The following is a 16,538-nucleotide window of genomic DNA, read 5'->3' as shown; positions in this document are numbered from 1 at the left end:
GTATAATATGATTTATTAGTCTAGTGACTTACTAATGTGGTGTAATATGATTTATTAGCCCAGTCTAGTGACTTACTAATGTGCTATAATATGATTTATTAGTCTAGTGACTTACTAATGTGCTATAATATGATTTATTAGTCTAGTGACTTACTAATGTGGTATATTATGATTTATTAGTCTAGTGACTTACTAATGTGGTGTAATATGATTTATTAGTCTAGTGACTTACTAATGTGCTATAATATGATTTATTAGCCCAGTCTAGTGACTTACTAATGTGGTGTAATATGATTTATTAGCCCAGTCTAGTGACTTACTAATGTGGTGTAATATGATTTATTAGCCTAGTGACTTACTAATGTGGTATAATATGATTTATTAGTCTAGTGACTTACTAATGTGGTATAATATGATTTATTAGTCTAGTGACTTACTAATGTGGTATAATATGATTTATTAGTCCAGTGACTTACTAATGTGGTATAATATGATTTATTAGTCTAGTGACTTACTAATGTGGTATAATATGATTTATTAGCCCAGTCTAGTGACTTACTAATGTGGTGTAATATGATTTATTAGCCCAGTGACTTACTAATGTGGTATAATATGATTTATTAGTCTAGTGACTTACTAATGTGGTATAATATGATTTATTAGTCTAGTGACTTACTAATGTGGTATAATATGATTTATTAGTCTAGTGACTTACTAATGTGGTATATTATGATTTATTAGTCTAGTGACTTACTAATGTGATGTAATATGATTTATTAGTCTAGTGACTTACTAATGTGCTATAATATGATTTATTAGCCTAGTGACTTACTAATGTGGTATAATATGATTTATTAGCCCAGTCTACTGACTTACTAATGTGGTATAATATGATTTATTAGTCTAGTGACTTACTAATGTGGTATAATATGATTTATTAGTCTAGTGACTTACTAATGTGGTGTAATATGATTTATTAGCCTAGTGACTTACTAATGTGGTGTAATATGATTTATTAGTCCAGTGACTTACTAATGTGGTATAATATGATTTATTAGCCTAGTGACTTACTAATGTGGTATAATATGATTTATTAGCCCAGTGACTTACTAATGTGATGTAATATGATTTATTAGCCCAGTGACTTACTAATGTGATGTAATATGATTTATTAGCCCAGTCTAGTGACTTACTAATGTGGTATAATGTGATTTATTAGTCTAGTGACTTACTAATGTGGTATATTATGATTTATTAGTCTAGTGACTTACTAATGTGATGTAATATGATTTATTAGTCTAGTGACTTACTAATGTGGTATAATATGATTTATTAGTCTAGTGACTTACTAATGTGGTGTAATATGATTTATTAGTCTAGTGACTTACTAATGTGATGTAATATGATTTATTAGCACAGTGACTTACTAATGTGGTATAATATGATTTATTAGTCTAGTTTCTTACTAATGTGGTATAATATGATTTATTAGTCTGATGACTTACTAATGTGGTGTAATATGATTTATTAGTCTAGTGACTTACTAATGTGATGTAATATGATTTATTAGCACAGTGACTTACTAATGTGGTATAATATGATTTATTAGTCTAGTGACTTACTAATGTGGTGTAATATGATTTATTAGTCTAGTGACTTACTAATGTGGTATATTATGATTTATTAGTCTAGTGACTTACTAATGTGGTATAATATGATTTATTAGCCTAGTGACTTACTAATGTGGTGTAATAGGATTTATTAGTCTAGTGACTTACTAATGTGGTATATTATGATTTATTAGTCTAGTGACTTACTAATGTGGTATAATATGATTTATTAGCCTAGTGACTTACTAATGTGGTGTAATATGATTTATTAGCCCAGTGACTTACTAATGTGGTATAATATGATTTATTAGTCTAGTGACTTACTAATGTGGTATAATATGATTTATTAGCCTAGTGACTTACTAATGTGGTGTAATATGATTTATTAGTCTAGTGACTTACTAATGTGGTGTAATATGATTTATTAGTCTAGTGACTTACTAATGTGGTGTAATATGATTTATTAGCCTAGTGACTTACTAATGTGGTATAATATGATTTATTAGTCTAGTGACTTACTAATGTGGTGTAATATGATTTATTAGTCTAGTGACTTACTAATGTGGTGTAATATGATTTATTAGCCCAGTCTAGTGACTTACTAATGTGGTGTAATATGATTTATTAGCCCAGTCTAGTGACTTACTAATGTGGTGTAATATGATTTATTAGTCTAGTGACTTACTAATGTGGTGTAATATGATTTATTAGTCTAGTGACTTACTAATGTGGTGTAATATGATTTATTAGCCCAGTCTAGTGACTTACTAATGTGGTGTAATATGATTTATTAGCCTAGTGACTTACTAATGTGGTGTATTATGATTTATTAGTCTAGTGACTTACTAATGTGGTGTAATATGATTTATTAGTCTAGTGACTTACTAATGTGGTGTAATATGATTTATTAGCCCAGTCTAGTGACTTACTAATGTGGTGTAATATGATTTATTAGCCTAGTGACTTACTAATGTGGTATAATATGATTTATTAGTCTAGTGACTTACTAATGTGGTATAATATGATTTATTAGCCTAGTGACTTACTAATGTGGTATATTATGATTTATTAGTCTAGTGACTTACTAATGTGATGTAATATGGTTTATTAGTCTAGTGACTTACTAATGTGGTGTAATATGATTTATTAGTCTAGTGACTTACTAATGTGGTATAATATGATTTATTAGTCTAGTGACTTACTAATGTGGTATAATATGATTTATTAGTCTGGTGACTTACTAATGTGGTGTAATATGATTTATTAGTCTAGTGACTTACTAATGTGATGTAATATGATTTATTAGCACAGTGACTTACTAATGTGGTATAATATGATTTATTAGTCTAGTGACTTACTAATGTGGTGTAATATGATTTATTAGTCTAGTGACTTACTAATGTGGTATATTATGATTTATTAGTCTAGTGACTTACTAATGTGGTATAATATGATTTATTAGCCTAGTGACTTACTAATGTGGTGTAATAGGATTTATTAGTCTAGTGACTTACTAATGTGGTATATTATGATTTATTAGTCTAGTGACTTACTAATGTGGTATAATATGATTTATTAGCCTAGTGACTTACTAATGTGGTGTAATATGATTTATTAGCCCAGTGACTTACTAATGTGGTATAATATGATTTATTAGTCTAGTGACTTACTAATGTGGTATAATATGATTTATTAGCCTAGTGACTTACTAATGTGGTGTAATATGATTTATTAGTCTAGTGACTTACTAATGTGGTGTAATATGATTTATTAGTCTAGTGACTTACTAATGTGGTGTAATATGATTTATTAGCCTAGTGACTTACTAATGTGGTATAATATGATTTATTAGTCTAGTGACTTACTAATGTGGTGTAATATGATTTATTAGTCTAGTGACTTACTAATGTGGTGTAATATGATTTATTAGCCCAGTCTAGTGACTTACTAATGTGGTGTAATATGATTTATTAGCCCAGTCTAGTGACTTACTAATGTGGTGTAATATGATTTATTAGCCTAGTGACTTACTAATGTGGTGTAATATGATTTATTAGTCTAGTGACTTACTAATGTGGTGTAATATGATTTATTAGTCTAGTGACTTACTAATGTGGTGTAATATGATTTATTAGCCCAGTCTAGTGACTTACTAATGTGGTGTAATATGATTTATTAGCCTAGTGACTTACTAATGTGGTGTATTATGATTTATTAGTCTAGTGACTTACTAATGTGGTGTAATATGATTTATTAGTCTAGTGACTTACTAATGTGGTGTAATATGATTTATTAGCCCAGTCTAGTGACTTACTAATGTGGTGTAATATGATTTATTAGCCTAGTGACTTACTAATGTGGTATAATATGATTTATTAGTCTAGTGACTTACTAATGTGGTATAATATGATTTATTAGCCCAGTGACTTACTAATGTGGTGTAATATGATTTATTAGTCTAGTGACTTACTAATGTGGTATAATATGATTTATTAGTCTAGTGACTTACTAATGTGGTATAATATGATTTATTAGTCTAGTGACTTACTAATGTGGTGTAATATGATTTATTAGCCCAGTCTAGTGACTTACTAATGTGGTGTAATATGATTTATTAGTCTAGTGACTTACTAATGTGGTATAATATGATTTATTAGTCTAGTGACTTACTAATGTGGTATAATATGATTTATTATCCTAGTGACTTACTAATGTGGTGTAATATGATTTATTTGTCCAGTGACTTACTAATGTGGTGTAATATGATTTATTAGCCCAGTCTAGTGACTTACTAATGTGGTGTAATATGATTTATTTGTCTAGTGACTTACTAATGTGGTGTAATATGATTTATTAGCCCAGTCTAGTGACTTACTAATGTGGTATAATATGATTTATTAGTCTAGTGACTTACTAATGTGGTGTAATATGAATTATTAGCCCAGTCTAGTGACTTACTAATGTGGTGTAATATGATTTATTAGTCTAGTGACTTACTAATGTGGTGTAATATGATTTATTAGTCTAGTGACTTACTAATGTGGTGTAATATGATTTATTAGCCCAGTCTAGTGACTTACTAATGTGGTGTAATATGATTTATTAGTCTAGTGACTTACTAATGTGGTATAATATGATTTATTAGTCTAGTGACTTACTAATGTGGTATAATATGATTTATTATCCTAGTGACTTACTAATGTGCTATAATATGATTTATTAGCCCAGTGACTTACTAATGTGGTGTAATATGATTTATTAGTCTAGTGACTTACTAATGTGGTATAATATGATTTATTAGCCCAGTGACTTACTAATGTGGTATAATGTGATGTATTAGCCTAGTGACTTATTAATGTGGTATAATATGATTTATTAGCCTAGTGACTTACTAATGTGGTGTAATATGATTTATTAGTCTAGTGACTTACTAATGTGGTGTAATATGATTTATTAGTCTAGTGACTTACTAATGTGGTGTAATATGATTTATTAGCCTAGTGACTTACTAATGTGGTATAATATGATTTATTAGTCTAGTGACTTACTAATGTGGTGTAATATGATTTATTAGTCTAGTGACTTACTAATGTGGTGTAATATGATTTATTAGCCCAGTCTAGTGACTTACTAATGTGGTGTAATATGATTTATTAGCCCAGTCTAGTGACTTACTAATGTGGTGTAATATGATTTATTAGCCTAGTGACTTACTAATGTGGTGTAATATGATTTATTAGTCTAGTGACTTACTAATGTGGTGTAATATGATTTATTAGTCTAGTGACTTACTAATGTGGTGTAATATGATTTATTAGCCCAGTCTAGTGACTTACTAATGTGGTGTAATATGATTTATTAGCCTAGTGACTTACTAATGTGGTGTATTATGATTTATTAGTCTAGTGACTTACTAATGTGGTGTAATATGATTTATTAGTCTAGTGACTTACTAATGTGGTGTAATATGATTTATTAGCCCAGTCTAGTGACTTACTAATGTGGTGTAATATGATTTATTAGCCTAGTGACTTACTAATGTGGTATAATATGATTTATTAGTCTAGTGACTTACTAATGTGGTATAATATGATTTATTAGCCCAGTGACTTACTAATGTGGTGTAATATGATTTATTAGTCTAGTGACTTACTAATGTGGTATAATATGATTTATTAGTCTAGTGACTTACTAATGTGGTATAATATGATTTATTAGTCTAGTGACTTACTAATGTGGTGTAATATGATTTATTAGCCCAGTCTAGTGACTTACTAATGTGGTGTAATATGATTTATTAGTCTAGTGACTTACTAATGTGGTATAATATGATTTATTAGTCTAGTGACTTACTAATGTGGTATAATATGATTTATTATCCTAGTGACTTACTAATGTGGTGTAATATGATTTATTTGTCCAGTGACTTACTAATGTGGTGTAATATGATTTATTAGCCCAGTCTAGTGACTTACTAATGTGGTGTAATATGATTTATTTGTCTAGTGACTTACTAATGTGGTGTAATATGATTTATTAGCCCAGTCTAGTGACTTACTAATGTGGTATAATATGATTTATTAGTCTAGTGACTTACTAATGTGGTGTAATATGAATTATTAGCCCAGTCTAGTGACTTACTAATGTGGTGTAATATGATTTATTAGTCTAGTGACTTACTAATGTGGTGTAATATGATTTATTAGTCTAGTGACTTACTAATGTGGTGTAATATGATTTATTAGCCCAGTCTAGTGACTTACTAATGTGGTGTAATATGATTTATTAGTCTAGTGACTTACTAATGTGGTATAATATGATTTATTAGTCTAGTGACTTACTAATGTGGTATAATATGATTTATTATCCTAGTGACTTACTAATGTGCTATAATATGATTTATTAGCCCAGTGACTTACTAATGTGGTGTAATATGATTTATTAGTCTAGTTACTTACTAATGTGGTATAATATGATTTATTAGCCCAGTGACTTACTAATGTGGTATAATATGATGTATTAGCCTAGTGACTTATTAATGTGGTGTAATATGATTTATTAGTCTAGTGACTTACTAATGTGGTGTAATATTATTTATTAGTCTAGTGTCTTATTAATGTGGTATAATATGATTTATTAGCCCAGTCTAGTGACTTACTAATGTGGTATAATATGATTTATTAGTCTAGTGACTTACTAATGTGGTATAATATGATTTATTAGCCTAGTGACTTACTAATGTGGTATAATATGATTTATTAGCCCAGTGACTTACTAATGTGGTGTAATATGATTTATTAGTCTAGTGACTTACTAATGTGGTATAATATGATTTATTAGTCTAGTGACTTACTAATGTGGTATAATATGATTTATTATCCTAGTGACTTACTAATGTGGTGTAATATGATTTATTTGTCCAGTGACTTACTAATGTGGTGTAATGATTTATTAGCCCAGTCTAGTGACTTACTAATGTGGTATAATATGATTTATTAGTCTAGTGACTTACTAATGTGGTGTAATATGATTTATTAGCCCAGTCTAGTGACTTACTAATGTGGTGTAATATGATTTATTAGTCTAGTGACTTACTAATGTGGTATAATATGATTTATTATCCTAGTGACTTACTAATGTGCTATAATATGATTTATTAGCCCAGTGACTTACTAATGTGGTGTAATATGATTTATTAGTCTAGTGACTTACTAATGTGGTGTAATATGATTTATTAGCCCAGTCTAGTGACTTACTAATGTGGTGTAATATGATTTATTAGTCTAGTGACTTACTAATGTGGTATAATATGATTTATTAGTCTAGTGACTTACTAATGTGGTATAATATGATTTATTATCCTAGTGACTTACTAATGTGGTGTAATATGATTTATTTGTCCAGTGACTTACTAATGTGGTGTAATATGATTTATTAGCCCAGTCTAGTGACTTACTAATGTGGTATAATATGATTTATTAGTCTAGTGACTTACTAATGTGGTGTAATATGATTTATTAGCCCAGTCTAGTGACTTACTAATGTGGTGTAATATGATTTATTAGTCTAGTGACTTACTAATGTGGTATAATATGATTTATTAGTCTAGTGACTTACTAATGTGGTATAATATGATTTATTATCCTAGTGACTTACTAATGTGGTGTAATATGATTTATTTGTCCAGTGACTTACTAATGTGGTGTAATATGATTTATTAGCCCAGTCTAGTGACTTACTAATGTGGTATAATATGATTTATTAGTCTAGTGACTTACTAATGTGGTGTAATATGATTTATTAGCCCAGTCTAGTGACTTACTAATGTGGTGTAATATGATTTATTAGTCTAGTGACTTACTAATGTGGTATAATATGATTTATTATCCTAGTGACTTACTAATGTGCTATAATATGATTTATTAGCCCAGTGACTTACTAATGTGGTGTAATATGATTTATTAGTCTAGTGACTTACTAATGTGGTATAATATGATTTATTAGCCCAGTGACTTACTAATGTGGTATAATATGATTTATTAGCCTAGTGACTTATTAATGTGGTGTAATATGATTTATTAGTCTAGTGACTTACTAATGTGGTGTAATATGATTTATTAGTCTAGTGTCTTATTAATGTGGTATAATATGATTTATTAGCCCAGTCTAGTGACTTACTAATGTGGTATAATATGATTTATTAGTCTAGTGACTTACTAATGTGGTATAATATGATTTATTAGTCTATTGACTTACTAATGTGGTGTAATATGATTTATTAGCCCAGTCTAGTGACTTACTAATGTGGTGTAATATGATTTATTAGCCTAGTGACTTACTAATGTGGTATAATATGATTTATTAGTCTAGTGACTTACTAATGTGGTGTAATATGATTTATTAGTCTAGTGACTTACTAATGTGGTATAATATGATTTATTAGCCCAGTCTAGTGACTTACTAATGTGGTATAATATGATTTATTAGTCTAGTGACTTACTAATGTGGTATAATATGATTTATTAGCCCAGTCTAGTGACTTACTAATGTGGTGTAATATGATTTATTAGCCCAGTCTAGTGACTTACTAATGTGGTATAATATGATTTATTAGCCCAGTGACTTACTAATGTGGTATAATATGATTTATTAGTCTAGTGACTTACTAATGTGGTATAATATGATTTATTATCCTAGTGACTTACTAATGTGGTGTAATATGATTTATTAGTCTAGTGACTTACTAATGTGGTGTAATATGATTTATTAGCCCAGTGACTTACTAATGTGGTATAATATGATTTATTAGCCCAGTGACTTACTAATGTGGTGTAATATGATTTATTAGTCTAGTGACTTACTAATGTGGTATAATATGATGTATTAGTCTAGTGACTTACTAATGTGGTATAATATGATTTATTAGCCTAGTGACTTACTAATGTATAAAAAGATATGCTAATTTACAGGGCCAAATGTAGTCTTTTGTTCTTGTTATGAAGGCGTATGAAATTGCCATGGTCCACATTTTGTATTTTGGGAATATTGATATATTGTCAATTTGACCTTTTAGGTTGAACACAATGCAGGTGGAAGATGCTGTATATGTTGACTGGGAAGAAATTGCTGACACAATTGGGTAAGAGGTTGTTATTAGACACAGATTATACTTTGTTTTGGACAATGTTGCATTTGTTTTATTCCTGACAGTTCCACTGACAGAGGTTTGTATTATGTTTAGTATTACGTTTATTTTCTCAAATCTCTTGACACAACACAGATGTTTTGTCTACTAACTCGGTCGATAAACGTCAAAGAAAGGGGGATCTGTACAGTACAAGCACAGCCTTTGTTTCCTATCTTCTAGAAGTGAGGAGTACAACCGCACATGGCAGGGTCATTGTGGTTTATGTGTGTGGGAATGCAGTGTTATGTGCTAACATTTCTTTCATGTCCAAAGGGGTGTTACACCTTGCTATGTACAGACGCACTACCACAGGCTAAAAGTATCCAAAGTTCCTTTGTGGCAGAGCATGTCTTTCTGTGGTAGGTATAAGCTTCTGTCAAATACACATTTTATTTGTTTTTTCATACACAGCACTAGGTTTTTAGTATACGGTTGAGGTATGCAATAGAATAGTTGAATGCGAGTCACTATGATCAGTGACATCACTTCCAAAGGACAGAAAGTGTAGCTAGCTCCCCCTTGACTGCATGTTTTAACCTCCTATTCATCTCCAGCACCTAAGGAAAGTATTCAGACCCCTGGAATTTTTCCACATTTTGTTACGTTCCAGCCTTATTCTAAAATGGATTAAATAATTTTTTAAATCTACACACAATACCCCATAATCACAAAGCAAAAACAGGTTTCTCAACATGTTTGTTAAAAATAAAAAGTATTCAGACCCTTTACTCTGTCCTTTGTTGGAGCACCTTTGGCAGCGACTACAGCCTCGAGTCATCTTGGTTATGACGCTACAAGCTTGGCACACCTGTATTTGGGGAGTTTCTCCCATTCTTCTCTGCAGATCCTCTCAAGCTCTGTCACGTTGGATGGGGAGAGTTGCTGCACTGCTTTTTTCAGGTCTCTCCTGAGATGTTAGATCGGGTTCAAGTCCAGGCTCTGGCTGGGCCACTCAGGGACATTCAGAATTTTGTCCCAAAGCTACTCCTGCGTTGTCTTGGCTGTGTGCTCAGGGTCATTGTCCTGTTGGAAGGTGAACCTTTGCCCCCAGACTTGAGGTCCTGAGTGCTCTGGAGCAGGTTTTCATCAAGGATCTCTGTACTTTGCTCCGTTCATCTTTCCCTCAATCCTGACTAGTCTCCCAGTCCCTGCCGCTGAAAAACACCCCCACAGCATGATGCTGCCACCACCATGCTTCACCGTAGGGATAGTGCCAGGTTTCCTCTAGATGCTTGAAAAGAGTTCAATCTTGGTTTCATCAGAATAGAGAGTCTTGTTTCTCATTGTGTGAGAGTCCTTTAGGTGCCTTTTGGCAGACTCCAAGCGGGCTGTCGTGTGCCTTTTACTGAGGAGTGGCTTCCGTCTGGCCACTCTACCATAAAGGCCTGATTGGGGGAGTGCTGCAGAGATGGTTGTCCTTCTGGAAGGTTCTCTCAACTCCACAGAGGAACTCTTGAGCTCTGTCAGTGACCATCGGGTTCTTGGTCACCTCCCTGACCAAGGCCCTTCTCCCCGATTGCTCAGTTTGGCCGGGCGGCAGCTCTAGGAAGAGTCTTGGTGTTTCCACATTTCTTCCATTTAAGAATGATGAAGACCACTGTGTTCTTGGGGACCTTCAATGCTGCAGAAATGTTTTGGTACCTTTCCCCAGATCTGTGTCTTGGAGCTCTACAGACAATTCCTTCGACCTCATGGCTTGGTTTTTGCTCTGACATGCACTGTCAACTGTGGGACCTTATATAGACAGGTGTGTGCCTTTCCAAATCATGTCCAATCAATTGAATTTACCACAGGTGGACTCCAATCAAGTTGTAGAAACATCTCAAGGATGATCAATGGAAACATGATGCACCTGAGCTCAATTTCGATTCTCAAAGCATATGGTCTGAATACTTATGTAAATAAGGTATTTGTTTTAATTTTGAATACATTTGCAAAATGTCTCAATTTGTATTCGCTTTGTCATTATGGGGTATTGTGATGTATTGTGTTTAGGATGTTTATTTTATCCATTTCAGAATAAGGCTGTAACGTAACAATGTGGAAACAGTCAAGGGGTCTGAATACTTTAAAGGCTCTGTATGTGAAAATTGCTTTTTTTCTATGTTCTGAAAGATAAGATAAGTGCCACGTCTTCACATGTAAAAACAATGATTGCCCCCCCCAAAAATGTAAAACTTTTTAAATATAATGATCATTTGAGGAAGAGTCATGTTTGCTGGACACATTTACTGATTTAATGTATATGTGTTTTACTTTCAGAGATCATTGATTTCCTGTACAGTAGTGTTCTGCCCCAGTTTGAAGAGCTCCTCCGCCACAGTCAGATTGAGTCAAGGGAGACTGAGTCCAGAGACGATCGACGAGAGCACTTCTTGCTTTCAGAGATCTTTGAAAATGAGGACGACTGAGATTATTACAGCGAGGTTCAGAACACTTGATAACCAATACACAGTTCTCAGAGGCTCAATGACCCAGGGTTTTTTCCTGGGTCAAAAAGGGGCTTATGTTGGGGGTAGCAGTCGACATGGGTGAGTTATAGAGGCCTCCATCTTGGCAGTGTAGAGATTCTATTTTTTTATGCCAATTTCAGTTGCAACACTAACGAGTTCCAAACTGCCTCTGGGAGCAACGTCAGCACAAGAACTGTTCGTCGGGAGCTTCATGAAATGGGTTTCCATGGCCGAGCAGCAGCACACAAGCCTAAGATCACCATGTGCAATGCCAAGCGTCAGCTGGAGTGGTAAAGCTCACCGCCATTGGACGCTGGAGCAGTGGCAACGCCTTCTCTGGAGTGATGAATCACGCTTCACCATCTGGCAAATGATCGGATCATTTTATAATTAGTGCGTCTTATGTTTTAGCCTTATTTTTGTACTTGTGTTTTTTATGTCAGCCCTTAGGCTTCCAACCAGCACACAGTTTTTAATTTTATTTTTTAATCTGTTTAGCTGTTTATCACTTTTCTTTGGTCTAAATAAATTAAACTAAACAGCGCCCCTGTTTAATGTGTTCATGTCATATTAAAATGTAATAAATTTTTACAGTTACATTAAGTCTTTACTATAAAACCCTTTATATTGTGCAAGTGCACACATTGGAGGTACTGTGGAAAAATACCCCCCCCCCCCTCTGGAAATCAAATGCCCGTCATGTCAGAAACCCGGGACCTCCCAAGTTAAAATAAACAGGTTATTTCCATAGAGCTTCCTATTGGTTGATTCTGATACCTCCCAAGTGGAGAAACTCTGGATCCAACTGTTCCGGTTAGATTAGCAAGTCGGACGTTTCCTAGTTCCGACTAGCACATGAGCCTTAATGCAGAGGGCACCATGTTAATGTGTGACCTTAGAACGGTAAAGGACGTTAAATTGAACCATTCAGGCTATGAGGGTACTATAGAGTAGAATGGGATCAGACACTGCTGCAGTCCAGGGCCACCTCGCTGGGCCCCTTGGAGACAGTCTGAGCTCAGATCCTCCCGGTGGTACTTAGTGGACCCCAGGTGGTACATCTCTATCAGGTTGAGGAACAGAGACAAAATGGCCACTACTAGCATGAAGCTGGTTTTCTCTGTGGGTCGGGAGATGTAACAGTTGACTGTGTTGGGGCAGGGCGAGCGGTCACAGGTGTACATGGGCTCCAGCTGGAAGCCGTAGAGCAGGTACTGCATGACGATGAAGCCCACCTCGAACAGCGTCTTAAAGATGATGTTGAACATGTAGTAACCCCCTTCAGTCGAACCCTACCCGTCGTCCCTCACCGAGGCCTTATAGGCCATGGTCTCTAACAGGGGGGGGGGGGGGTTTGTCCCCGGCCCGCTCTGCGTCCTTCTCTCTCTGCTTCTGTTTCTCCTCCATCCTCACCAGGTGTAATATATGACCCAGGTAAATGAGGGTGGGCGTGGAGACAAAGATGATCTGGAGAACCCAGAAGCGGACGTGAGAGATGGGGAAGGTGATGTCATAACAGACGTTCTCACATCCGGGCTGCTTGGTGTCACAGGTGAACCCTGACTGCTCGTCACCTACCAGGAACACAATGGAAATAACTAGTCACATTTTTTACATTAAAACACATTGTGTGTATTGTTGTACGCCAATGGCTGAGGAAACTCTAAATGTATTTTAAAGGTGTCAAATAAATGAATTCATTAATTTATTCACCTTCTCTACTGCAGCGCTCAGGACCAGGATCCTGAAGAGGACAGTGAGCCAGACCTTTCCCGCTACGGTGCTGTGTTGCTGGGCTTTCTCAAACAACTTATCCACCAGATTCCAGTCCCCCATGGTAGTAGCAGATTACTGTGGCTGAAGGGGGAGACTAGTTAAAACACAGACAACAGGTTCCAGTCTCCCATGGTAGTGACAGATCAGACCTCTGGCTAGAGAAGGGGACAGGGCAGCCAAAGAAGAGTTAATGGGTCTGGAGGAGAGTGAGAAAGACTAGTTGGTGGTAATGTTGATTGATTAACTCAGGAACTACATCTTTTACTTCAGCCAAGTGTTTCCTTTATTTTGGCAGTTACCTCTCCTTCCTTCAGTCAAGTGTTTCCTTTACCTTCATCTGACAGGTCTATGTGCCGGTAGTTTCATTGTGTCGGTCCATATCAAATCAACTGTTACATAAATATAATAGCTGCCTAGTGTGAACCGTGCAGGAGTCCACTATCCACAATGTGCTGAGTGTCCTGGAGGGTTAAGACCAGAGGACTGACTCATACCGGGAGGGTTAAGACCGGGGGACCGACTCACACCGGGAGGGTTAAGACCGGGGGACCGACTCACACCGGGAGGGTTAAGACCAGAGGACCGACTCACACCGGGAGGGTTAAGACCGGGGGACTGACTCACACCGGGAGGGTTAAGATCGGGGGACTGACTCACACCGGGAGGGTTAAGACCGGGGGACTGACTCACACCGGGAGGGTTAAGACCGGGGGACTGACTCACACCGGGAGGGTTAAGACCGGGGGACTGACTCACACCGGGAGGGTTAAGATCTCTGACGTACCACAGGGCAGGTAATGAGAGTCCGCTTTAGGAGGGGTGGGGGCCGGCAAAGAGAGAGGGGCGAAGGGGCCGGCAAAGAGAGAGGGGCCGGCAAAGAGAGAGGGGCGAGGGACTCCTGGAGGTGTAATACAAGACTCTGTCACCTGCTCCTCTGAGGAGTTCCATGTAGTCATGGCTCTATGTAGTACTGTGCGCTTCCCGTAGTCTGTTCTGGACTTGGAGACCGTGAAGAGACCTCTGGTGGCATATGCATGGGTGTCTGAGTTGTGTGCCAGGATTTCAAACAGACAGCTCAGTGCATTCAACATGTCGATACCTCTCATAAATACAAGTAGTGATGAAGTCAATCTCCTCCTCCACTTTGAGCCAGTGTTTAGTTATACAGTCAGTTTATAACTAGAGACTATAGCTTGTCTAACAGTCATGAGACTGTGGGAATTAGACAGTGTTAAGTTAACTATAGCCTGTCTAACAGTCATTACAGACAGACAGTAGATATTATCCATTACTGAGTTTGGACTGTAAACAACAGGTCTAACAGTGGAATCAGTTGGTGAGATTGGGCTGCTACTGTATGTTGTGGGAAAGAGCAACGGTTAATGACCATATCCTCTTCTGGAATACAACAATAACAACCAAACAATACCTGCATATTACTTTAATACTGGGGTTCATTCTGAGGTCAACACTTTACGATAACGTATTCATTTAGATCGTATAAATTACTAATTTGGTGTAAATAATCGTAATCTCTCAACACGTAATAATTAGTTGAAAATAAAATATATATTTCAGCAGGGACGTCACTAGAGATTCATGGATAGGAGGGCTAAGCCCCTTTTAGGGGGGTTTGGCATACTCCCTCATGTCCGTTTACTGTTAGCTAGCAGTCTCAAGCCACAGAAGTAGCTACATTTAACCAAAATGTTAGCTACAAGTAGTTAGCTACAAGTAGCCCTAACGGTGCATGTGCGGTACATTTTCGGTTGTGCGTTAGGAATTCACCATAGCAAGTTTGTATGACGGTCTGGTTATTAAGTGGGTACATAGTTCAATAGTAATATCCTCTAAAACGCTCTGGGGACAAACTTTGCTGCTCTGTTTCCAAATGTCCACATGGCTGGGTGAACCTATTCAAGTAAGGAAATATATTTCGAAACGACTGAACGACTGTATCCAGACACCTCAGGGGGTTTGTGGTATATGGCCAATATACCACGGCTAACGGCTGTATCCAGACACCTCAGGGGGTTTGTGGTATATGACCAATATACCACGGCTAACGGCTGTATCCAGACACCTCAGGGGGTTTGTGGTATATGACCAATATACCACGGCTAACGGCTGTATCCAGGCACCTCAGAGGGTTTGTGGTATATGACCAATATAACACGGCTAACGGCTGTATCCAGACACTCCGCGTTGCGTAATGCTTAAGAACAGCCCTTAACTGTGCTATATTGGCCATATCCAGTGCTTTCGGAAAGTATTCAGACCCCTTGACTTTTTCCACATTTTGTTACGTTACCCCATAATGACTAAGTGGAAATTGTTTTTTAGAAATGTTTGCAAATGTATAAAAAATAAAAAACAGAAGTTTGGACACACCTCCTCATTCCAGGGTTTTTATTATTTTCTACATTGTAGAATAATAGTGAAGACATCACAACTATGAAATAACACATATGGAATCATGTAGTAACCAAAAAAGTGTTAAACAAATCTAAATATATTGGACATTTTAGATTCTTCAAAGTAGCCACCCTTTGCCTTGATGACACCCAGTAACATACTACTTGAGTAAATGTCTAAAAGCATTTGGTTTTAAATATACTTAATAAGTATCAAAAGTAAAATTATATATAATTTCACATTCAAACCCTTTTTTAAACATTTTCGCCAAAAAATGACATACCCAAATCTAACTGCCTGTAGATCAGGACCTGAAACAAGGATATGCATACTCATCAAATGTAATTGTATTTGTCACATGTGCCAAATACCACAGGTGTAGACCTTACAGTGAAATACTTACTTACAAGCCCTTATTAACCAACAATGCAGTTTTAAGAAAATTAAGTCTTAAGTAAAAAAAGAAAAAAAATGTTTTATTAAAGAGCAGCAGTAAAATAACAGTAGCGAGGCTATATACAGGGGGTACTGGTACAGGGTCAATGTGCTGTTAGTCAAGGAAATTGAGGTAAAATGTACATGTAGGTAGAGTTATTA

The 16,538-nt window shown here is 35.6% G+C and overlaps 1 protein-coding gene and 1 pseudogene across 3 annotated transcripts in view; one reads left to right on the top strand and one right to left on the bottom strand.

Annotated features, from left to right (window-relative positions):
* The window catches only part of LOC139581824 (transcription termination factor 1-like), a 78,060-nt gene extending 65,766 nt beyond the window's left edge, over positions 1-12,294 (top strand). For all 3 annotated transcript variants that reach the window (XM_071412029.1, XM_071412030.1, XM_071412028.1), the window contains 3 exons: positions 9,184-9,249; positions 9,571-9,656; positions 11,560-12,294. In XM_071412029.1, the coding sequence (XP_071268130.1) occupies positions 9,184-9,222 (39 nt within the window). In that variant the 3' untranslated portion in view covers positions 9,223-9,249; positions 9,571-9,656; positions 11,560-12,294. The remainder of the gene's footprint in view (positions 1-9,183; positions 9,250-9,570; positions 9,657-11,559) is intronic.
* A 372-nt stretch (positions 12,295-12,666) lies between these two features.
* LOC139581826 (gap junction alpha-3 protein-like) lies at positions 12,667-13,586 on the bottom strand (annotated as a pseudogene).
* Between the last annotated feature and the right edge of the window lie 2,952 nt (positions 13,587-16,538).

This window comes from Salvelinus alpinus, chromosome 7 (genome assembly GCF_045679555.1).
Source record: "Salvelinus alpinus chromosome 7, SLU_Salpinus.1, whole genome shotgun sequence".
In the NCBI taxonomy this organism is placed as follows: domain Eukaryota; kingdom Metazoa; phylum Chordata; class Actinopteri; order Salmoniformes; family Salmonidae; genus Salvelinus; species Salvelinus alpinus.
The sequence above is the reverse complement of the archived record's forward strand: the minus strand, read 5'-3'. Positions and strand labels throughout refer to the sequence as shown.